This window comes from Microtus pennsylvanicus, chromosome 22 (genome assembly GCF_037038515.1).
Source record: "Microtus pennsylvanicus isolate mMicPen1 chromosome 22, mMicPen1.hap1, whole genome shotgun sequence".
In the NCBI taxonomy this organism is placed as follows: domain Eukaryota; kingdom Metazoa; phylum Chordata; class Mammalia; order Rodentia; family Cricetidae; genus Microtus; species Microtus pennsylvanicus.
This window is the reverse complement of record NC_134600.1, coordinates 12,135,231-12,157,590: the sequence shown is the minus strand read 5'-3', so window position 1 is coordinate 12,157,590 and position 22,360 is coordinate 12,135,231. Positions and strand designations below refer to the sequence as shown.

The following is a 22,360-nucleotide window of genomic DNA, read 5'->3' as shown; positions in this document are numbered from 1 at the left end:
CAAAAGGGTTAGGTGCTGGGAGAGCTTCTTCAGTCAATAGCCTGTAAGATACCACTCCACTTGGGCATGGTCTCATACATTATAAATCAATCTGTAAACTGTGTGGTCACTTTCTTCAATTCAGCTCTTGATTCTGGCTGCTAGATTCATTGGATACAACATCCGTTGCCCTGGGACTGGAGATATGGCTCAGTGGTTAAGAGCACTGACTGCTCTTCCAGAGGACCTGGGTTCAATTCCCAGCACCCACATGGTAGCTCACAACTGTCTGAAGATCCAGTTGCAGGGGATCTGACACCTTCACACATAAAAATAAAGTTAAATAAACCATAAAAATATTTTTTTTAAAAAAAAATCCATTGCCCTGTAGGTGCTCATCTGACCTATAAAAGCCCAAGATATTCTTATACTCTAACTTGGTATTTTCAAAAGTTAACGATTCAATTAGTACTCACATAGTTCAGGGTCTGTCACTCTGACTTGTACAACCTTCAAAATTCATAATAAAAACATGAACTCAGTGTTTAATGGTGAATTTAGAATGAATGCAGCTATATTAAGTAAAATCAAACACTTCTCTCTCTCATGTGTGTGTGATCATAGGTTTGGAAACATGGGGAGATATGGCATACACCTTCAATTTTCTTTTGGAAAATATGTGTGGATTGCTTTTACTTAAATGTCACAAATCAGTTTGCCTTGGAAAGAGGAATTATTTTATTCAGCTACAAAATTAAGCATATTTCAGCTATTCATTTTGTCCTTTGTATAATTCACCCATGAACTGCTGTTTACCAAGGATTTTTTAACTATCTTTTATTCAACTACTCTCCCTTCCAGTCCCCTTTCCCTTTCCCATGATCCACACGTTCCCAATTTACTAAGATCTTGTCTTTGTCTAAGTCTATATAGAATAGATTTATGTATATCTCTTTGTTTCCATTTTGTTGTCTATGTCCTTTGAGAATTGTAGACTGGTTGTCCTCTGTTTTATATTTAAATGCCACTTAGGAGTGAGTACATTTATATTTTTCTTTCTGGGTCTGGGTTAACTCACTCTTATCTTTTCTAGATCCAAAAATTTGCCCATAAATTTGAAGATGTAATTGTCTTTATCCATGTTAATTTCTTTGTCCATTCTTCAGTGGAAGGGATGTTTTTAGGTTCTGGCTGTGAACAAATAATATTGCTGTGAACATAGTTGACCACTAGTCCTTGTAGTATGCCTGAGTATCCACTAGGTACCTATCAAAAATGGTATTGCTGGGTTTTAAGATAGGTTGTTTCCTAATTTTCTTACTTTATAATTTTTGGTTTTCCAAGACACGGTTTCTCTGTAGATTTGGAGCCTGTCCTGGAACTAGCTCTTGTAGACCAGGCTGGCCTTGAAGTCAGAGGGGCCTGTCTCCGCCTCCCAAGTGCAGGGATTAAAGGCATGCCTCACAACCAGGCAGTTGGCTTTCTAATTTTCTGAGAAAACACCATATCAAAGTGGCTGACTCAGTTTGCACCCCCATCAGCAATGGAGGAGTGTTCCCTTAACCCCACATCCTGTCCAGTGTAAGTTGTCACCAATGTTTTTTATTTTGCCTATTATTACAGATATGAGGGAATTTTAGAGTTGTTCTGATTTTCATTTCTCTAATCGCTAAGGAGTTTGGAAATATCACTAATCTCTCAGTAATTTTAGATTTATAAGTTGAAAGTTGTTTATGTCTGTACTCCATTTAATATTGGATTATTTATTCTTTTGATGACTATTTCTTTTATTTCTTTATGTTTTAAAGATCAGTCCTCTGTCCAATGTGGGGTAGGTGAAGATCTTTTCCCATACTATAGGCTGCCTTTTTTGTATTTCTGATCATGTCTTTGGTTCACAGAAACTTTTGTTTCAAAAGGTCTCATTTATTAATTATTTCTCTCAGTGTCTGTGCTGCTGGGGTTATAATTTGAAAGTGGTCTCTTTTGCCAGTGTGTTCAAGTATACTTCCTATGTCTTTTATGTGGTTTAGGCTGTTTGGCTTTATGTTATGGTCTTTGATCCTTTTGGACTTGAGTTTTATTCATGATGATAGATGTGGATCTACTTTCATTCTTCCCCACATTGATATTCACTTGTGCCAGCATCATGTTAAATATGCTTTCTTTTTCCATCATATATTTTTTTGTTCTTTGACAAAATTCAGGTGTTGTAGGTGAGTGGATTGATATCCGATTCTTAGAATCAGTTCCATTGGTCCTCCTGTCTGTTTTTGTGCCAATACCAGGCTCTTTTCAGTACTGTAGCTCTGTAGTAGATTTAAGTCAGGGAATGTTATGACTCCAGAAATTATTTTTTGCATACAGTTGTTTTGCATATCCTGCATTTTTTTTTGCTTTACTATATGAAGTTGAGTATTTTTATTTTGAGGTCTGTGAAGAATTTTTCTGATGTTTACATGGGAATGGCATTGAACCTGTAGATTGTTTTTGGAAAGGTTTTCATTTTTACTATCTTGATTTCTACCTAACAGGGGCAAGGGACATCTTCCCATTCTCCGGTGTCTTCTTCAGTTGTTTTCTTCAAAGTTTTAATGTTCATTTCCTACAGTACTTTCACTTTTTTAGTAAGTGATTCCATAATATTTTATATTATTTCTGCCTATGGTTAACGGTGATAATTCCATAATATATTAATTCTAGCCAACTTTTTCAAAAAATATTCCTTGTAACCACCTTCTATCTACCTTCCTGATGACCATTCCCAATCTTCTGATAAACATAATTATACCCCAATTTCTAAGGTAGCTTTTAAACAAAACATACAAGTAAACGTATGAGAGATTTGACTCTTCAAGCCTCTCGTATTTCAGTTAATGGTATCCTTTGGGCTTAAAAACATCATTGAATTTTATGATTTTATGGTTCTGGTTTGAGAGCCAAATTGGGTTTCTTTCACAGGCCGTTTTTTAATGTTTTGGCTGTCTTCAGGGACATTTTTTTTTTACCTAGTTCTAGATTCAGAGATAAAGTGCTTTTCTTTGGCTCTGGTTTCAGGCCCAATGTTAGAATACCCTTGCTGTAACCCATAATACTTCATAAAAGGTTTTATGAAATACAATCCTGGTTTAAAATAGAATAAATAGAGGTATCATGATGCTTAAACAGATTGTGGACAGTATCAAATTTTTCTCTACACAATAGCTGCTTTTAGTTAACTGACTGTAAGTGGCTTAAGATCTTAAAGAATAATTTAAAATGAGCCCCTACCTTTTTCCTCAGGTCCAAAAGATTATGATAATATGCACAAGCTTTATCAGATTGATTACACACAAAGTCTTACCCTCATAAGAAGCACAAAACAATATGACACTGAATTAGTTTATAGAGTTTCACTACAGTATGATGTTTTCTCATGTTTTTGAAGAATAAAGACATTAACTTCAGACTTTCTCCACAGGTAGGCTCATATTATGTATTTGGAGATGATTCAAGGAGCTGCCGGCCACAGCTGGCCTCAAATGGGGCCAAGGAAGATCCTCTATTAATCAATGACCTTCCTCCATCATTTCCCCTTTATCTGTTTAAACAAGTAGGAAAAGCTTTCACTTTAACATGGTAAAATTACATATAACAAAACAGTTACAATTTAGAATTACAATATTTACATCTATTTTATCTTTATCATAACTAAGGAATACTAAAACTATTCTTCAATTCCATCAAAGACTCCAGAAAGATACAATATTAGCTGGACGGTGAGAAATAAGCAACTTAGAAAACTCTAGAAATCACAGAGACATCTCACTTTCTGGACAGTCACCCAAAGTTCCTCTGTAAAGTTGGGGCATCCATCTTCGGCCTACAGTGCCATAGTTTCCAGCAGACATTTCAATGAAGCAGGAAATTTCAAAGGCAGTTCAGTCACTATCTGCTGTGTCCTGCAGAATGTCTCACAGACTCTTTCATGAATCAGGAACTCCGAATGATCATCTCACCTTTAGGCAAGTTCAGCAGTCCTCTCTCTGAGGATTTTCTGTGTCCAGTTTATGCAGTAGTCCAGGCAAGAGCAGTTTCTTGCCCAAATGGCTATCAAACTCCATAAGGAACCTCTTCGATGCCCATCTTCCTCTTGAAGCAGCTGATGTTGCCAGGAGCAGATGTGTCTCATTGCCATGCAAAACCCTAAGTTATTAAAATATTTTAAATGCCATATGCTGCAGTCTTTGAAAGATATGAAGAATGCCTATCTAAAATATATCTATGCACATCTAAAAAATCTAACATGACTACAAACTTGACTATTATAGATGAATATCTATTAATAACCTATATACATTACATTTTTAAATAAACTACACAATCACAATACCTTAATCAATATCAGAAATATATACACACATAACAAAATTGACCTTAAATTAGTATCAGTAAAGCAAGATTCATTTCAATCCAAATTATTTATATCTATATTATATCACCCTTTATATGTAAAAGAATATTTATAAACAATATTTGGGAATATGGACGTAGTTATTTCTCTCCAAACTGATTCCTGCTGTAAAGGGGTGCTGTTAGTCAGGTCTTTGAGGGTATAACCTGTGTGCTAGATTTGTCTCAGTTTGCAGATAAGTAATTTTCTGAAGGTGTTCACAGCAACCTTTCAGAAGGGCGCAGTCTATTATACCATATTAGAATAGAAGCAATCCATATGGTCTAATCCTGTGAAAACAAAAGAAGAATCTCTTTTCCAAAGTATCATATCCTTAGATCCAAATTCTGAAGTCAAGGTATTTTCAAAATATCTATCTTGGATGAGTTCAGCAGCATTTATAAACAAATACCTTTGAGCAGATGTTGGTCTTTCCTCACCATTAAAACAATTCAAAGAGCACAATAGCATAGAGTATCAAGATTCTCTGTGTATTTTCCATCTTTGAGCGGTTTTACTTTAACCTCTATTTCATTTATTTTTACTTTTATTTTATATTCTCTGTATATCTTTGTCCTGGAATAACTCTGTAGAGAAGGCTGTCCTTGAACTCTCAGAGATCTGCCTGTCTCTGCCTCCCAGGCATTGGGATTAAAGGTGTGTGCTACCACACCTTGAAGTCACAGAAGTCAATCTCCCTAGGCCTCCCAAGTGTTGGGATTAAAGGTGTGTACTACCAAAACCAAACACTCTCTTTCCTTTTTGTTTTTTACTTTAAGAACTTTAACTTTTAGCCTGCATATATTCTTAACACACTGTAAATCATTTAAAGGTTTTCTTTGTTTTTGAATCTCTCTTTACTATATATCTCCCTCTTTTTTTCTGACCACACAAGCTTTTAAACTACTGAGCAATATGGGCAGGATTAAAGCCGCGGCATTGGCGGCTAGATCCAGCCTTAGCTTTCAGCTTAACGGTGAAGGTACCAGCTTTAGCCATGTTTATTGCCACAAGTCTAAGGCGTTTCAAGGTCCCTGCCAGCAAGCAAGCTGGACCATTCTGCTCCCAGACCACACTCAATCAACTGCCTGCTTTAAGAGTCAGAGTCTGCCCTGGCAGGACAGCTCAGAACAGGGCATTTTAAAATGGCACTTTATTCCTGCTACTGCTGAAAACAAACAAGCATTCAGTTGGCTTTTATCAACACCATTTAAGTGTTTCTTGGCAGGATCTCTTAAGAGATGCAGGGTTTTGCAGCTAAAGCTCAGTCAGGAAGCCTCTCTTAGATGAGAGTGCTTGCTTGCCTCTAGCAAGCAGAGCAGAATGAGAAATTGCTGCTACCAAGAAAACATGCTTTACTCTATTCTTTCCCACGCTTTTTGTGGAAGCAGTTGTCCACATCGGCACCATTCTGTTGAAGGACCTTCGGGCCGCTTCCTGAAACCCAGCTCCCGGGTGCCTAGCTAGCTTATGCCCAAAAATAACAACACACAAATTGTATAAATGAAAACACTGCGTGGCCCATTATATCTAGCCTCTTCTAGGCTAAATCTCACATATTAATTTAGCCCATTTCTAATCTGTGTAGCAGCAAGAGGTGCGCTTACCGGGAAAGATTCAGCATGTCTGCCCTGGTGGCAGGCTGCATCGCATTTTCCCCGGACAGGAGAGGAAAAGACGTCGGCTTCACTTCCCTCTCCCTCCCGGCATTCTGTTCTGTCTACTTCAGCCACCTAAGGGCTGGCCTATCAACTGGGCAAGGCAGTTTCTTGATTAACCAATGACCTTCCTCCACCTACCACAAATTCCATTCATTAATATCTTTACAGTAGGTGCTATATTATGCCTTTCAAGAGTACAGGAGTTCTGTTCTGTAAAGGCCTTACCACACTGATTTCACTCCTAAGGTTTCTTTCTAGCATGCATTCTTTTATGAATGTGAACACTGTTTTCATATTCAAAGGTCTTAACACACTGATTGGATTCATAGGGTTTCTATCCAGTATGTGATCTTTTATGCCTTTGAAGTTGACTATAATATGCAAAGGCCTTGCCACACTGATTGCATTCATAGGGTTTCTCTTCAGTGTGTATTGTTTTATGTATTTGAAGACCACGAAGTTGGGTAAATGCCTTACCAACCTGATTACATTCATAGGGTTTCTCTCCAGTTATGTGTTCTTTTATGCAATTGAAGATGACTATGACTTGCAAAGGCCTTGCCACACTGATTACATTCATAGGGTTTCTCTCCAGTATGTGTTCTTTTATGCAATTGAAGGGAACTATGACGTGTAAATGCCTTACTGCACTGATTACATTCATGGGGTTTCTCTCCAGTATGTGTTCTTTTATGCAATGTAAGAGAACTATGACTTGCAAAGGCCTTACCACACTTATTACATTCATGGGGTTTCTCTCCAGTATGTGTTCTCTTATGCAATTGAAGATGACTACGATGTGCAAAGGCCTTACCACACTGATTACATTCATAGGGTGAAGGTGTAAGTCACAAACAATGCCACACCAATTTGGGATTATGATTAATAGGGTGATATTTATTTAAAGGGGAAAAACTTACAGATCACTGTCCCATGCAACAGCCCTCTACGCGACCAGGAGTCTAGTCGCCGGCGGAGCAGGAAGTGAAGAGAGAGAGGAGAGGGAAGTGGCCGCTTTTGTAAAGGGAGAGAGACCACGCCCCAAGGGGCTGGTATCTCAGCGGCGATAGGCTGGAGGAGTGGGAGGACCTCCCGCAACACCTCCCCCTTCTGTTTAAATAAGAGAGTTCTAAACCTACTATGAAATTATATACAATAAGTACAAATATCCTATTCTAACTAGCTTAGGTCTTGTATAATAAATAACTTGGCCAAGTCATGAGAGAAAGTAATTACATTTATATAGTCTTCAACCCCATCAAAGATCTGAGAAGGGAAATAATGTTACCTGGGTAATTAGGAAGTTCAGTAAAACAACTTCCAAAACATGCAACAAATCACAGAGACAACTAGCTACCTAGGCAATCACCCAAAGTCACATTAGCAGCGTTGAAGCAACGAACTTTGGCTAAGGCCTAACATAACTGACACACCATTTTCAAAGGCAAGCAACTTTCAAAACTATCTTACCCTGTCTTGGCAGGATAAGACAGCCCTGTTTTATCCATTGATGCATGCTCTGTATCTTTGTCAGTGGTTGAGGTATGGGCATTTCTTTGCCCCAAGGCCAGTTCTGCCAAAAAGAAATGCTCCAGGTGGAGTGTCTTTGGTGCTCAACATTCTCTCGGGAATAGAGTGGTGTTGCCAGGAGCAATTGTGTCTCACTACCACAAAACTCTGAGTTAGATTAATGGCCATTTTCTACAGCTCTTTGAAGAAGTTGAAGATTATCTATCTATACTGAGTATAATCTCTATATATCTAAAGAACCTGATTAGTCTAATTATAAATGACAAACTTAGATGACTATTAGTCTATATAATTCTCAATATCTATCTAACTTAAAGGCTAAGACAATAGGGCTGGAGAGATGGCTCAGTGGCTAAGAGCATTGCCTGCTCTTCCAAAGGTCTTGAGTTCAATTCCCAGCAACCACATGGTGGCTCACAACCATCTGTAATGAGGTCTGGTGCCCTCTTCTGGCCTGCAGACATACACACGGACAGAATATTGTATACATAATAAATAAATAAATATTAAAAAAAAGAAATGAGCTCTCCCTTTAAAAAAAAAAAGACTAAGACAATAAACGACTGTGAAACAAATGAGGACAATGACCTCCAAATATAAACAATGTACAAATATACATTGCAGTAGGTAAATGTATATCAATACACAAACATTATATAAGTATCTTAATCAGAGGTAGAAATGTACACTGCAATATGGTAAATATATACAATACAATATATGTCAATACATAAAAAATGTTTTAAACAGAGGTAGAAACATGAATGCATACAATAGTCAATACAATTTAACTTTGTATCAATATACAAGAATCTATATCAATATATTTGTCTAACAACAGTAACTCACAATTACAAATCTATTATCCCATCATCCCTCTTTTTTTTTTTCAAAATGATCCCTGAGCTTATAAAATTCCTCCCCCAACTCTCAATCGTATACTAATTATAATCAACCCCTAAATGATGCCCCTAAACCCAAGGGCAAACTTTACTGGGAGAGGGGACGTCGTCCTCTAAAATTACTTCCAGCTGTCATAGGGGCGACGTTCTTTCTGGGGGATCCTGTGAAAGTAAAATGATGGTTAAATTTCAAGATCAATGTCTTTTAAAATTGCCAATAGACTCTGAGTATTTTGTGCAGGTCTGGCCAAAATGTTGTATAAGATGTGCACCATTTCAGCTAACCAAGTTGGAACTGTCTTGTGCAGCTGGTATCCAAAGCAGGTCTTGTTGTAGCGCTATCAGTATCATGACGTCATATCAACCAGGTGGAGTTGTTGTTATGGGGCCCCATCTTCTTCCTGGAAACTTCAAATGTCACTTCAGGAAAAACTCATTGTTCATTATGAAAAACTTAAGCATTAATCATATAGACATATATATATATATATATTCAATGAAAGACATGATAGATATATTCAATGAAAAGTATGATAGATATGAAGAAAAGCAAAGATGTTTTCTTTTTTTTTTCAAATATTTATTTATTATGTATACAATATTCTGTCTGTGTGTATGCCTGAAGGCCAGAAGAGGGCGCCAGACCTCTTTACAGATGGTTGTGAGCCACCATGTGGTTGCTGGGAATTGAACTCAGGACCTTTGGAAGAGCAGGCAATGCTCTTAACCACTGAGCCATCTCTCCAGCCCCGCAAACATGTTTTCTAAACTCATATTTCTTTCTGTCCCATATCATGGCTCTTGACATGAGACAGAAACTCCAGAAACTCTGGGTTTTTCTCTTACTAACAGGCTTGGAATTGGAGAAGGACTGAGCCAGAGTCCAACTTCAAAACCAGCTTTATAAATTTAGAAATATGGTTTAATATTACTTACACAACCCTTTCGGTTTTCTTGATATTTCCTATTGGGCAGGTATTTTTCCATCTGTCAGTATCCAAATATCCAGGGTCCCTTGAATTTTTCAAAGATGAGTGTTTTCCTGTGGAGATAAGAACAGAACCCTGCCCCCATTCTATATGTTTTTCTTACCATCTGTATGAATATCATCATTGTAGATAAGTTGTCATTTCTCCTTTCCAAGAGGTTTCTCCTCTTCAAATCAAAACTTTATTAATTTTGATGGTATCCACAATTTTTCTTCTCCTGTGGAAACAAGAGCAAAACCCCTTCCCCAACGTAGCACATCTCCTGGCTTCCACTGAGAGGTCAGCACATCTTTGAAATAAATCGGTTGATTTAGTTCAGCAGACTTTTCCATTATCCAATGTCTTTCTGCTGCTGTCGTTCCTTTCTCACTAGCGTTGAGAAAATTCAAGGTTAATAAAGCATTATGTAATCTATTTCTGGGGGTATTTTCAGTCCCTTTCTGTTTGTTCAGCATATCCTTTATAGTACGATTTGATCTTTCTATAACTGCCTGACCTGTAGGATTGTTTGGTATACCTGTAATGTGTTTTATATTATAATAATCAAAAAAGCATTTCATTTTCTTAGATACATATGCTGGACCATTATCTGTCTTTATTTGTGCAGGTATACCCATGATGGCCATAACTTCCAATAAATGTGTGATTACTGAATCAGCCTTTTCTGAGCTCAGGGCAGTAGCCCATTGAAAACCTGAATACGTGTCTATGGTGTGGTGTACATATTTTAATTTACCAAATTCCATAAAGTGGAACACATCCATCTGCCAGATTTCATTTCTCTTAGTACCCTTTGGGTTACTCCCTGCAGGCAACGGTGTTTGATTATAGAAAGAACAAGTAGGACATCTCTTTATAATGTCCTTAGCTTGTTGCCAAGTAATGGAAAATTCTTTCTTTAGGCCTTTACTATTGACATGATGCTTCTTATGAAATTCTGAGGCCTGCAACACACTTCCAATCAATAATTGATCAATCTCAGCATTGCCTTGGGCTAGAGGACCAGGCAGACCTGTATGGGACCGGATGTGTGTTATGTACATCGGACAAAGTCTGTTCCTGATTATGTCTTGTACCTGGATAAACAATGAAGTCAACTCTGTGTCATCTGGTATAAATTCAGCTGTCTCAATATGCAAGATAACTCTTTCTGCATATTGTGAATCTGTAACTATATTAAGAGGTTCTTTAAAATCCCTTAGCACCATAAGAATGGCATATAATTCTGCCTTCTGGACAGAATTATAAGGGCTTTGTTCCACCTTACCCAATTCATCTGACTTGTAACCTGCTTTCCCTGATTTATTTGCATCAGTATAGAAAGTACGGGCTCCAGTTATTGGAGCATCACGTACAATTCTAGGAAGAATCCAAGAAGTTCTTTTTATGAGGTTAAGTCTACCACTTTTGGGATAGTTGCTATTAATTTCTCCCAAAAAATTAGCACAAGCTCTTTGCCACGGTTCATTGTCTTCCCATAACTTTTTTATTTCTTCAGTAGTAAAAGGCACTATAATTTCTGCTGGGTCTATACCTGCTAGTTGACGAAGTCTCAGCTTACCTTTTATAATTAATTCAGAGACTTTTTCCACATAAGTTTTTAATTTTTTACTTGGTTTATTAGGTATAAATATCCACTCTAAAATAATATCTTCCCTCTGCATTAGAATCCCTGTAGGAGAAATTCTGGAAGGCAATATGACTAGGATGCAGCTAAGATTTGGGTTTACCCTGTCCACATGTGCCTCCTGTAATTTTTCCTCAATCATTGTCAGTTCCTTTTCTGCTTCAGCTGTCAGTTCTCTTGGACTATTCAAATCTTTATTACCATCTAAGGTTTTGTTTAAATGAACTATTAGATCAGGTGTTATCCCAACAGCTGGTCGTAGACTGGAAATGTCTCCTAGCAATCTTTGGAAGTCATTAAGAGTCTTTAAGCGGTCTCTCCTAATTTGTGCCTTTTGCGTTTTAATTTTCTCTAACCCTATTCTGTAACCTAGGTAATTAATAGAATTTCCTCTTTGAATCTTTTCAGGGGCAATTTGTAATCCCCACCTAGGCAAGACTTTCTTTACTTCTTCAAACATCCTTTCTAAAGTATCTTTATTTGAATCAGATAACAAAATGTCATCCATGTAATGATAAATGATGGACTTGGGGAATTGTTTACGAATTATTTCCAATGGCTTACTTACAAAATATTGGCACAGTGTAGGACTATTGAGCATACCCTGTGGGAGGACAGTCCACTGATATCTCTTATTAGGCTGAGAATTATTATAAGTAGGCACAGTGAAGGCAAATTTTTCTCTATCCTTTTCTTGTAACGGTATAGTGAAAAAACAATCTTTCAAATCAATAACTATAAGAGGCCATCCTTTTGGTAACAGAGAAGGCAAAGGAATTCCAGACTGTAGTGGGCCCATAGGTTGAATTACTTTGTTGACAGCTCTTAGATCTGTCACCATTCTCCATTTACCAGATTTCTTTTTTACAACAAACACAGGAGAATTCCAAGGGCTGGTTGATTCTTCAATATGGTGAGCATCTAGTTGCTCTTGCACCAGCTGTTCCAATGCCTGTAGTTTATCTTCAGCTAGAGGCCACTGTTTGATCCATATTGGCTTCTCAGTTAGCCATTTTAAAGGTAGGGCTGTTGGTACCTCTAAAGGTTTGGTATTTGCTGTATGTTCTTGTACAGCCTGAATGGCTGGTGACCTTTTTCCATAGTACCTCATCATATCCTTCACCGAATTATGAATTCCTGGAAATACAGGAATGTTAATCTGGGTATTCCATTGCTGTAGCAGGTCACGGCCCCATAAATTTATGGCAATATTGGCTATATATGGCCTTAGTCTTCCTATTTGCCCTTCGGGCCCTATGCATTCAACCCATCTTGTGCTTTGTTTTACACGAGATAGGGTTCCAATTCCTAGGAACTGAACATCTACCTCTTGAAGAGGCCAATTCGGATGCCAAGATTCTGGGGTAATGATACTTACATCCGCACCTGTGTCTAATAAGCCTTCAATAAAAGTGCCATTTATACAGACTCTTAGCTTTGGTCTTTGATCATTAATAGAAGTCTGCCAAAATATACGTTTACTCTGTCCTACTGGGTTTTTTGACTCATCCTCCACACGTAATTCATCATTTAGACCAGTATTACTTTTTACAGCAGAAATTGGAGCTTTTAATTTTCTTGGTGAGGCACGTTCTCCACTGTGACTGGGAATGACTGGGCCACTGTTGGCTTGGGGGCCTGCGAGAGGCCCCCCATGGAGTTTCCCGATGATATCGGATTGCCCCGTCTATCTGTTGTTGACCTACATTCGTTGGACCAATGCCTGCCTTTACCACATCTCCTACATATACCTGAAGGCCGAGGTCTCCTATTTTTGTCATTCCCAGAAGAGATATTATTCCTAGAAATTCTTTGCCTGCAATCCCTTTGTAAATGTCCTAATTTACCACAATTAAAACACCTGGCAGTTTGATGTCTCCTCATTGCTTTGGAAATCACTTCTCCTACCCAAGATTCATCATTATAGCTAAACGTCTCAACATTCATCGTATGCTGAATCCATTCATCCATAGGTGCTGATGTAGACTTTAAAGGCCCAATTATCTTTTTGCATTCTATGTTTGCATTCTCAAAAGCTAGAGATTCAAGAAGTATTCGTCTAGATTCTGGGTCTGTTACCCCTATGTCCAGAGCCTTAATCAATCTTTGCAAAAAGTCAATAAAGGGTTCTCTCTGTCCCTGCCTAATTCTGGTATATGATTCAACCCTTTTTGCTGGATCTTGTATCCTATTCAAAGCATTTAAAGGTGCTTGGTGACATAGACACAGTACTTCATCATCATAAAGAGCTTGGACCTGTGGATCAGCATATTCTCCTGCACCAAGAATTTGATCTTGGGACACCTCAATACCTTTTGCTCTTCCTTGCTGTTCCATATGTTTGGATTCTTCTCTGAAATAAATTCCAAACATCAAGGAAGGTCCCTTATCTAAAACTGCAGACACTAACTGATGGAAATCATGGGGGATAGCTCTAGCATTAGAAGCCCAAGTCTTTATCATTTCCTTTACATATGCATTGTGCAAGCCAAAATTAACAACAGCTTGCTTAATTTCTTTCAGATCATTCATTGCTATTGGTGTCCATCTAGCTTCTCTGACTCCCTTTGAGCCTTTAGAAGTTGACGCTTTGTCAGAATCAAGTATAGGGTATGTCGCTAGAACCCTGGGTAAGCCAGTTCTAATAGCTGGTGGAGGCATTGTATCCTGTCCTTGTGCCTCCTTACTCTGTTCACCAGCTGCAATAATTTCTCCAATCTTTTCAAATCTTTTTATCATTGTCTCTCTTAAATCCTGAATCTCTTGACCTGTATATATTTCCAGTGATTTCACTGAGGTATCAATTTTTTGGTCCCCATTCTGCACCTGTGATTCCAAAGCTTTAATTTTTTCCTTCAAAGATAACATGTCCTCCTTAGACTTTTCTTGTATATCATGTAGATTCCCATCTTGGAGGTACATTCTGTCTGTTACCTTATCAAAACTTTGTGATAAACTCTGAAGGTCAAATTCAATAGCCTGAACCCTTTCAGGTAACTTTCTAATACCCTTGGATATGGAATCAATTTTGTCTGTCATAGTATCCACTTGTTCAGATAACCTCTGATTTTCAATAATTTTAATCCTGTCAATTAGTTGTTCATTATTAGTTCGTAAAGATTCTATCATTCTTAGGAGTGCCATATTCATCCTTAATGATAGAATATGGAAAAGAAAACTGAAGCCTAGTAACAAGCAAATTAAGGTATTCCCATAATCATATAGACCTCGTATGATGTAATTCATTGTATTAGTAAATACAAAATTACTAATCCATTGTATTAGTGAAAACAAAGCAGTAAAATTTGCGTTAGAAACGAAAATTGCCATATTACCTATTGTCCAGCAGGTGGCGCTGTTTCAGAATCGCGATGAAAACATGGTCCTGTTTCAGTGCCTTAGTAGATGTTAAAAACTGGAAAACACAAGTTTCTCAACAAAGTAAATGTAATTAAATCAATTCCAGAGATGGAACCAGAAACCCAGAATCCAGGGGTAGAGAAGAGCAATCTGGAAGCTGCTTATGCCTCCACGTGACAGAGTCACCCTGAGGGGTTGCAGCTTTCAGCAACCGCGTGCTCTGGTTCGTGCCACTTTAAGAGCTGTGCTTGCAAGGGAGATTTAAAAACAACTCAGAAAAGAGCAAACCATGGGAGGCCAAGGCCGCCACTGCAAGGCACAGGTAGCGGCTGAGGAAGCAAGGGCTCCCGCCAAGCCGAACTTGCGGCCGCCAAGCCGAACTTGCGGCCGCCAAGCAGAACTCGCGGCTGCGAGCCGTGAGAGGTTCTAAAACCAAACGTTGGGTGCCAAAATGAAGGTGTAAGTCACAAACAATGCCACACCAATTTGGGATTATGATTAATAGGGTGATATTTATTTAAAGGGGAAAAACTTACAGATCACTGTCCCAGGCAACAGCCCTCTACGCGACCAGGAGTCTAGTCGCCGGCGGAGCAGGAAGTGAAGAGAGAGAGGAGAGGGAAGTGGCCGCTTTTTTAAAGGGAGAGAAACCACGCACCAAGGGGCTGGTATCTCAGCGGCGATAGGCTAGAGGAGTGGGAGGACCTCCCGCAACAATAGGGTTTCTCTCCAGTATGTGTTCTTTTATGCAATTGAAGAGAACTATGACGTGTAAATGCCTTACCACACTGATTACATTCATGGGGTTTCTCTCCAGTATGTGTTCTTTTATGCAATTTAAGGGAACTATGATGTGCAAAGGCCTTACCACACTGATTACATTCATAGGGTTTCTCTCCAGTATGTGTTCTTTTATGTCTTTGAAAAGCACTGTTGTAAGCAAAGGCCTTAGAACACTGATTACATTCATAGGGTTTCTCTCCAGTATGTGTTCTTTTATGCACTTGAAGATGACTACGTTGTGCAAAGGCCTTACCACACTGATTACATTCATGGGGTTTCTCTCCAGTATGTGTTCTTTTATGCACTTGAAGATGACTATGAATTGCAAAGGCCTTACCACACTGATTACATTCATAGGGTTTCTCTCCAGTATGTGTTCTTTTATGCACTTGAAGATGACTATGACTTGCAAAGGCCTTACCACACTGATTACATTCATAGGGTTTCTCTCCAGTATGTGTTCTTTTATGCACTTGAAGATGACTATGACTTGCAAAGGCCTTACCACACTGATTACATTCATAGGGTTTCTCTCCAGTATGTGTTCTTTTATGCAATTGAAGGGAACTATGATGTGTAAATGCCTTACCGCACTGATTACATTCATGGGGTTTCTCTCCAGTATGTGTTCTTTTATGCAATTGAAGGGAACTATGACGTGCAAAGGCCTTACCACACTGATTACATTCATAGGGTTTCTCTCCAGTATGTGTTCTTTTATGCACTTGAAGATGACTACGTTGTGCAAAGGCCTTACCACACTGATTACATTCATGGGGTTTCTCTCCAGTATGTTTTCTCTTATGCAATTGAAGATGACTATGATGTGCAAAGGCCTTATCACACTGATTACATTCATAGGGTTTCTCTCCAGTATGTGTTCCTTTATGAGTTTGAAAAGCACTGTTGTAAGCAAAGGCCTTAGAACACTGATTACATTCATAGGGTTTCTCTCCAGTATGTGTTCTTTTATGCACTTGAAGATGACTACGTTGTGTAAAGGCCTTACAACACTGATTACATTCATGGGGTTTCTCTCCAGTATGTGTTCTTTTATGCACTTGAAGATGACTATGAATTGCAAAGGCCTTACCACACTGATTACATTCATAGGGTTTCTCTCCAGTATGTGTTCTTTTATGCACTTGAAGATGACTATGACTTGCAAAGGCCTTACCACACTGATTACATTCATAGGGTTTCTCCCCAGTATGTGTTCTTTTATGCAATTGAAGGGAACTATGATGTGTAAATGCCTTACCGCACTGATTACATTCATGGGGTTTCTCTCCAGTATGTGTTCTTTTATGCAATTGAAGGGAACTATGACGTGCAAAGGCCTTACCACACTGATTACATTCATAGGGTTTCTCTCCAGTATGTGTTCTTTTATGCACTTGAAGATGACTACGTTGTGCAAAGGCCTTACCACACTGATTACATTCATGGGGTTTCTCTCCAGTATGTTTTCTCTTATGCAATTGAAGATGACTATGATGTGCAAAGGCCTTCCCACACTGATTACATTCATAGGGTTTCTCTCCAGTATGTGTTCCTTTATGTTTTTGAAGAGCACTATTCTCAGCAAAGGCCTTAGCACACTGATTACATTCAAAGGGTTTCTCTCCAGTATGTGTTCCTTTATGAGTTTGAAGAACACTGGATTGAGTAAAGTCTTTACCACACTGATTATATTCATAGGGTTTCTCTCCAGTAGGTGTTCTTTTATGCCTTTGAAGATGATTGTGATGAAGAAAGGTTTTATCACATTGCTTAATTTTCGAGCCTTTTTCTCCGGTAAGTGTTTTTTCATTCCTTAGAAGATGAGTGTTATAACTCAAGGCTTTAGCACAGTGAGAATATACGGAAAACGCCGCTCCAGTTTGATTTCTTTCAATCCTGCAAGGATAATTTACGCATGTTAAAGTTTCACCACATTCAATGGACTGTGAAACCTCATATCTATAGGAATTAACTTCACATTTTTTCCAATTGTAAAAAGGAATCAAACATTATGGTTCTATATCTTTGTTTTAAATCATGTTTTGTTCACCCATTAGGGGTCATTTTGCATCTCAAAAAATATTTGTGATGATAATTTCCTTTGTGCCATGGTTTACCTTTTCATCTATACCTATATTTTTCTATTAAATTTTTTACATTTTTGAAGAGAACTGCATACACTGAGTGCTTTACCAACTTTACTACATTTATAAATTTTACTATATCGTGAATCATTATACATTTGCTAAGTGAACTAAGACACCTAAAAGTATTTGCACAGACCTAGAACTCATGGTGGTTTTTTCATAATGTATGTTTAAGTATTAACAATGATGGTAGAAAATGAATTAACGTTGTATTCTTGTATCAAATTCAACAAGTATACTCTACATAGGAACTACATTTTATCTTCTTAATTGTTCTTAAGGAGAGGTATGCTAAATATTTGCATATCCCTATGCTCATACTCTTGTGTCAAGAGTAACATATGATATATATAGGAAAGGAAGAATAGTCAATAAAAGATTTCCACATTGAATCCTCACGGTTTGACTTTCTGTTCCTCAGAGGCTTGTGGTATAGGTATTAAGGTTTCTCCACAACACCTGCCCCTTGATCCTTGACTCCAACAGCTGCTTTCATTAAACTTAACACAGTCACAAAAACTATATGAGTAATACAAGACTTACTTACCATGGGCTATTGATTTAGTAGAAAGGTTTGCAGCTATATTCATCATCACTGAAATGTGTATACATTTTCTGTCATGAGTAACAAGAAACAAAAGGACTGGCAGATGTATAATCTAGCTCTCATGATTAATGCTAAAATCTGTTTAGTCATTGCTTCCCAGAATTTTTCTTAAATGAATGCCTTGCAAATGCAATTCATATACAGGAAATTGAGTTATATGGATTTGTGAGAATTTATTAACCATCAATTCATTTGAAGCTGTGCTTATTTACACTGTTGTTTTGTTTAAAAGTGTCATAACACATTACAAACTCATCAGAGGCACATTGTTATAAACTTGCATAAGAAAATTACCTTACATGCCTTCTACACCATTGACGATGTTTTTCAGTGTTATGGTCTTCCCAAATGTATCCTAAAATATAGTACCAGAATATGTATGTTATAGTATTTAACATTGTGAAATAATTAGCTTATTATCCTAAGAACTATGACTGTGTTGTTCACCTCATTCTCCTTCTTTCTAAATCAAATTACAGAACAACAACATAAACCAAGGAAGAGTTGTCTCCATATTTTGAAACATGAAAGAAATTTATTTTTACCAATAGTAGTGAGGTTCCTGTAGGTCTCGAGCATCACATCTTTGTAGAGATTCTTCTGGGAAGCATCCAGCAAATCCCACTCTTCCTTACTGAAGTTGATATGCACATCATCATAGGTCACTGCCTTCAAAAATATACCACACGTGTGTACAATGTAAGCATGACAGTGGCAACATTGGAATGCATACTTCTTTGAAAGTACAGTTGTATGATGCTGGTGTTACCCACTCTTATTCCATGACATAGACAGTCACTTTAGAATGATATTTAAAAGGAGAGTCAATTCTTTTATTTCTGTACCCTTTGTACCACCTTATAAGAGAAATATCTATGCATAGGGAGAGAAAAACAGAAAAGATCAACAGTACATTGTATGCATGAGAATATTGTACAAAAAAAACTACTGGCTACAGAAAGGAAGAATAGATGGACAAACTGGGTGTATTGAAGTATTGTGCCTTTAACCACAACACTCAGAAAACAGAGGTGGGAATATTTGTCTCTGAGTTGAATGCCAGTCAAGTCTAAGCAATCAGGTCCAGGAGAGGTGGAAATACACATTGAGACCCTGTTTCCATTGCAAACCGGAATGAAACAAACAATGGGATACAAAGAACTGAAAGACTTTTATTGAACTTTCCACAAAGAATTGTTTTCACTCCAGTTAATGACTCAGAATACTCAGGCAGTATTAATGTTATGAATACATGGCATCTTGGCAATCAGAGTGATGCCCTCTGTCAATTTTTAAAATTCAAGAAATTATGAAGCTCAGCACAGCAGTATATACTTGACATAAAAAATACCTACATTCTAGCACCATCATCCAATAACATAAAAACAAATAGAGCCAGGAATGATGCCTCCCTTTAGTTACAGGAATTGAGAGCCACACAGTTACTCAGATAAACAAACGAAACAATTAAAACAGCAGGTTACCAAACTTCAGAGGTCTGAATAACAACTGTTTCTGCTATATTTTATGTGATTTACAGATCGAGCCTATAATGATGTTAAAAGCATTTCAGTATAAGTAGGAAGCTGGCTGATTAATGTCAAGCACAACACAGTAGATTATTTATTTTTTTTATTTTTTGGTTTTTTCCAGACAGGGTTCCTCTGTGGCTTTGGAGCCTGTCCTGAAGCAAGCTCGGTAGACCAGGCTGGTCTCGAACTCACAGAGATCTGCCTGCCTCTGCCTCCCGAGTCCTGGGATTAAAGGTGTGCGCCACCATCGCCCAGCTAACACAGTAGATTTAAATGTCAGGAAATTACTTGAGGGTATTGAGATTCATTGGATACAATGAGAAATTTCATATAGAAAGGCTTATTCTCCTACTAAGGATCCACAGATAATTGAGAGAAAACGACTATGGAGAGAAACTTGTTCAAATACATGATCTTTTCTGGGAGGTGCACGCCTTTAATCCCAGCAGTCAGGAGGCAGTGGCAGGGGGATCTCTGTGAGTTCCAGAACTGCCTGGTCTACAGAGCTAGTTCCAGGACAGGCTCCAAAGCCACAGAGAAACCTTGTCTCAAAAAAAACTAAAAAAATAAATAATAATAATAATAAAATAAATAAATAAAAATAAAATAAAATTTATTTTGTCCTACATGGATTATGGTCCAAGATGCGAATTATGCTCTATCTACCTGCCGAACACAATGCACTCCTTTGTCCCCTTGACCTAAGCTTCACTGGATCACACCTTTGCAGCTAGTGGCAGGATTACATTAAAAGCATTCTAATCATGCATCACTAGAAGATCAATATCATCATTTCCTACCAGTTCCTAAACTATTTGTAATCTTTAGAACACAAATCTGAAATTGGAATGCAATACTGACAACTTCTGGAATCTAGAGCTTCAGTTTTCTAATCTCTCTTCCCACTGCACACCAAGAGCAGTGTCCTTGTGTGTACTCTGGACAATCAGCATCATATCCTGAATTTCCAGAGTCTCCCCTGCCCCAATAAATTCATATACAGGGAGGCTCAGAGGATAAGGGCCACTGCCAAAATGAACCACATGGATCAACATAACTACAGTCTTGCTCATGATCAGTCCAAGTCATAGCAGAAATGACAGTTCAACAGCTCTGAACACCCAACACTCACCACGGTATAGCTTGTGATCTTCCTTACTACTCCTTACACCAGAGGCAGAAGAGAATCATGGAAAGAACCCACAAACTGTCTGCCACTAGTACTCCTGATTTCTAACCCTTCCCAGAATTCCTCACAGGCTAGGGCTACCCAGCTGGGCCTCACAATATGAGCAGCTCCTCTATCAGAGATCAAATGACTCAGACAGAACAGTCCTTCCAGTTCTGCGCTGCCAGCCCAGCAGACAGGGACCTAGTTTAGAAAGACTGTATTTAGTACACCTTATTCTACTCTCCTACACCACATCCTGTTTCTCATCCAAAGCACAGGGTCCTTTCTGTGCACATTCCATTGCACACTCACTTTCCAGTGCAGCCATCCCACTGCCTCAGAAATGGCAAATCCGGCAGACATACACAGGTCACATTCATAAAGTAAACACTGTTCCTGTGTAATGTGTTTATTTTGTAACTGTTGTTAGACAAAAACAGACCATGAATTAGAAAACAATCAGGATCATGTTAGGGCTTGGAGGGAGCAAAGACAATGTGAATATGTTGTACTTTTAATCTTAAAAATTATTTTGAAAAGTTGAAACAGACTTTATGACCCTGTGCTCCAGAGACTAGGGATTTGTATTAGAGCACAATATATATTTCTCATGTATTTTCCCTAAAGATGAAGATCTTATTCCAGAAAAGTAAGGGTCCTGTTAAGCAGGGACACAACATTTTACCCAGATCATCTATTTTGGATAACTACTGTAAATATCACACATTAGGTTTCAAGATAAGGTCAGTCCATACACAGATTGCCATTGTCTGTGGACTGCTAACAATGGTCAATCAGGATAACAATACAGCATCACAATTGACTACCTGATTCCACATAAGTAATCTCAGTGGAAAGAGGAAAGCTCTCACCCTCAGGCTAACCTCTCACTTCCTGTACTGTGTCTGCACCAGCTACAAAGTTGGTCAATGAGTTCAATTCTTATAACAATCCCTCTAGATTTCTATGTTCCCAGTAAAAGTCAGAAAGATCAACAGACTTTTAACTGCTCTATTTTTCTTTCTAACTGACTAGTGAAGGACAAACCTGGAAGGAGTTGCAGGACTGTCCTCCCAGAACTGGGCAGCAGAGGCAGAATTAGGTGTTCAAAATAATTCTCAATTTTTTTTTCGAGATAGTGTTTCTCTGTAGATTTGGTGACTATCCTGGAACTAGCTCTTGTAGACCAGGCTGGCCTCGAACTCCCGGAGATCTGCTTGCCTCTGCCTCCCAAGGGCTGGTATTAAAGGTGTGCGCCACCACCGACTGGCAAAATAATTCTCAATTACACAGCATGAGGCAAGCCTAAAGTATAGGAGACATTGATCTATATAGAAATCAACATACCTTGAAAGAAATGAAATGAAACTATTAATGACTTAGAAACTTTGGATAACAGAAACAAATAGAGATAAGAGCAGCAATACACTTAAGGAAAGTATTTGAGCCGGGCTAAGAGCAGCAATACACTTAAGGAAAGTATTTGAGCCGGGCAGTAATGTCGCACGCCTTTAATCCCAGCACTCGGGAGGCAGAGGCAGGCGGATCTCTGTGTGTCTGAGGCTTGCCTGGTCTACAAGAACTAGTACCAGGACAGGAACCAAAAGCTATGGAGAAACCCTGTCCAGAAAATCCAA

At 38.3% G+C, this 22,360-nt stretch overlaps 2 protein-coding genes across 2 annotated transcripts in view; one reads left to right on the top strand and one right to left on the bottom strand.

The window, feature by feature from the left end:
• Nucleotides 1-22,360, top strand: part of LOC142840053 (uncharacterized) — a 119,820-nt gene that overhangs the window by 84,303 nt on the left and 13,157 nt on the right. The window lies entirely within an intron of this gene.
• Nucleotides 6,407-18,599, bottom strand: LOC142839995 (uncharacterized). The gene is made up of 6 exons (XM_075956449.1): nucleotides 18,566-18,599; nucleotides 18,320-18,375; nucleotides 16,225-16,843; nucleotides 15,190-16,140; nucleotides 6,587-6,895; nucleotides 6,407-6,501 (listed from the first exon to the last, which is right to left on the bottom strand). The coding sequence occupies exons 1-6, from the start codon at nucleotides 18,597-18,599 to the stop codon at nucleotides 6,407-6,409; spliced, it is 2,064 nt and encodes a 687-aa protein (XP_075812564.1).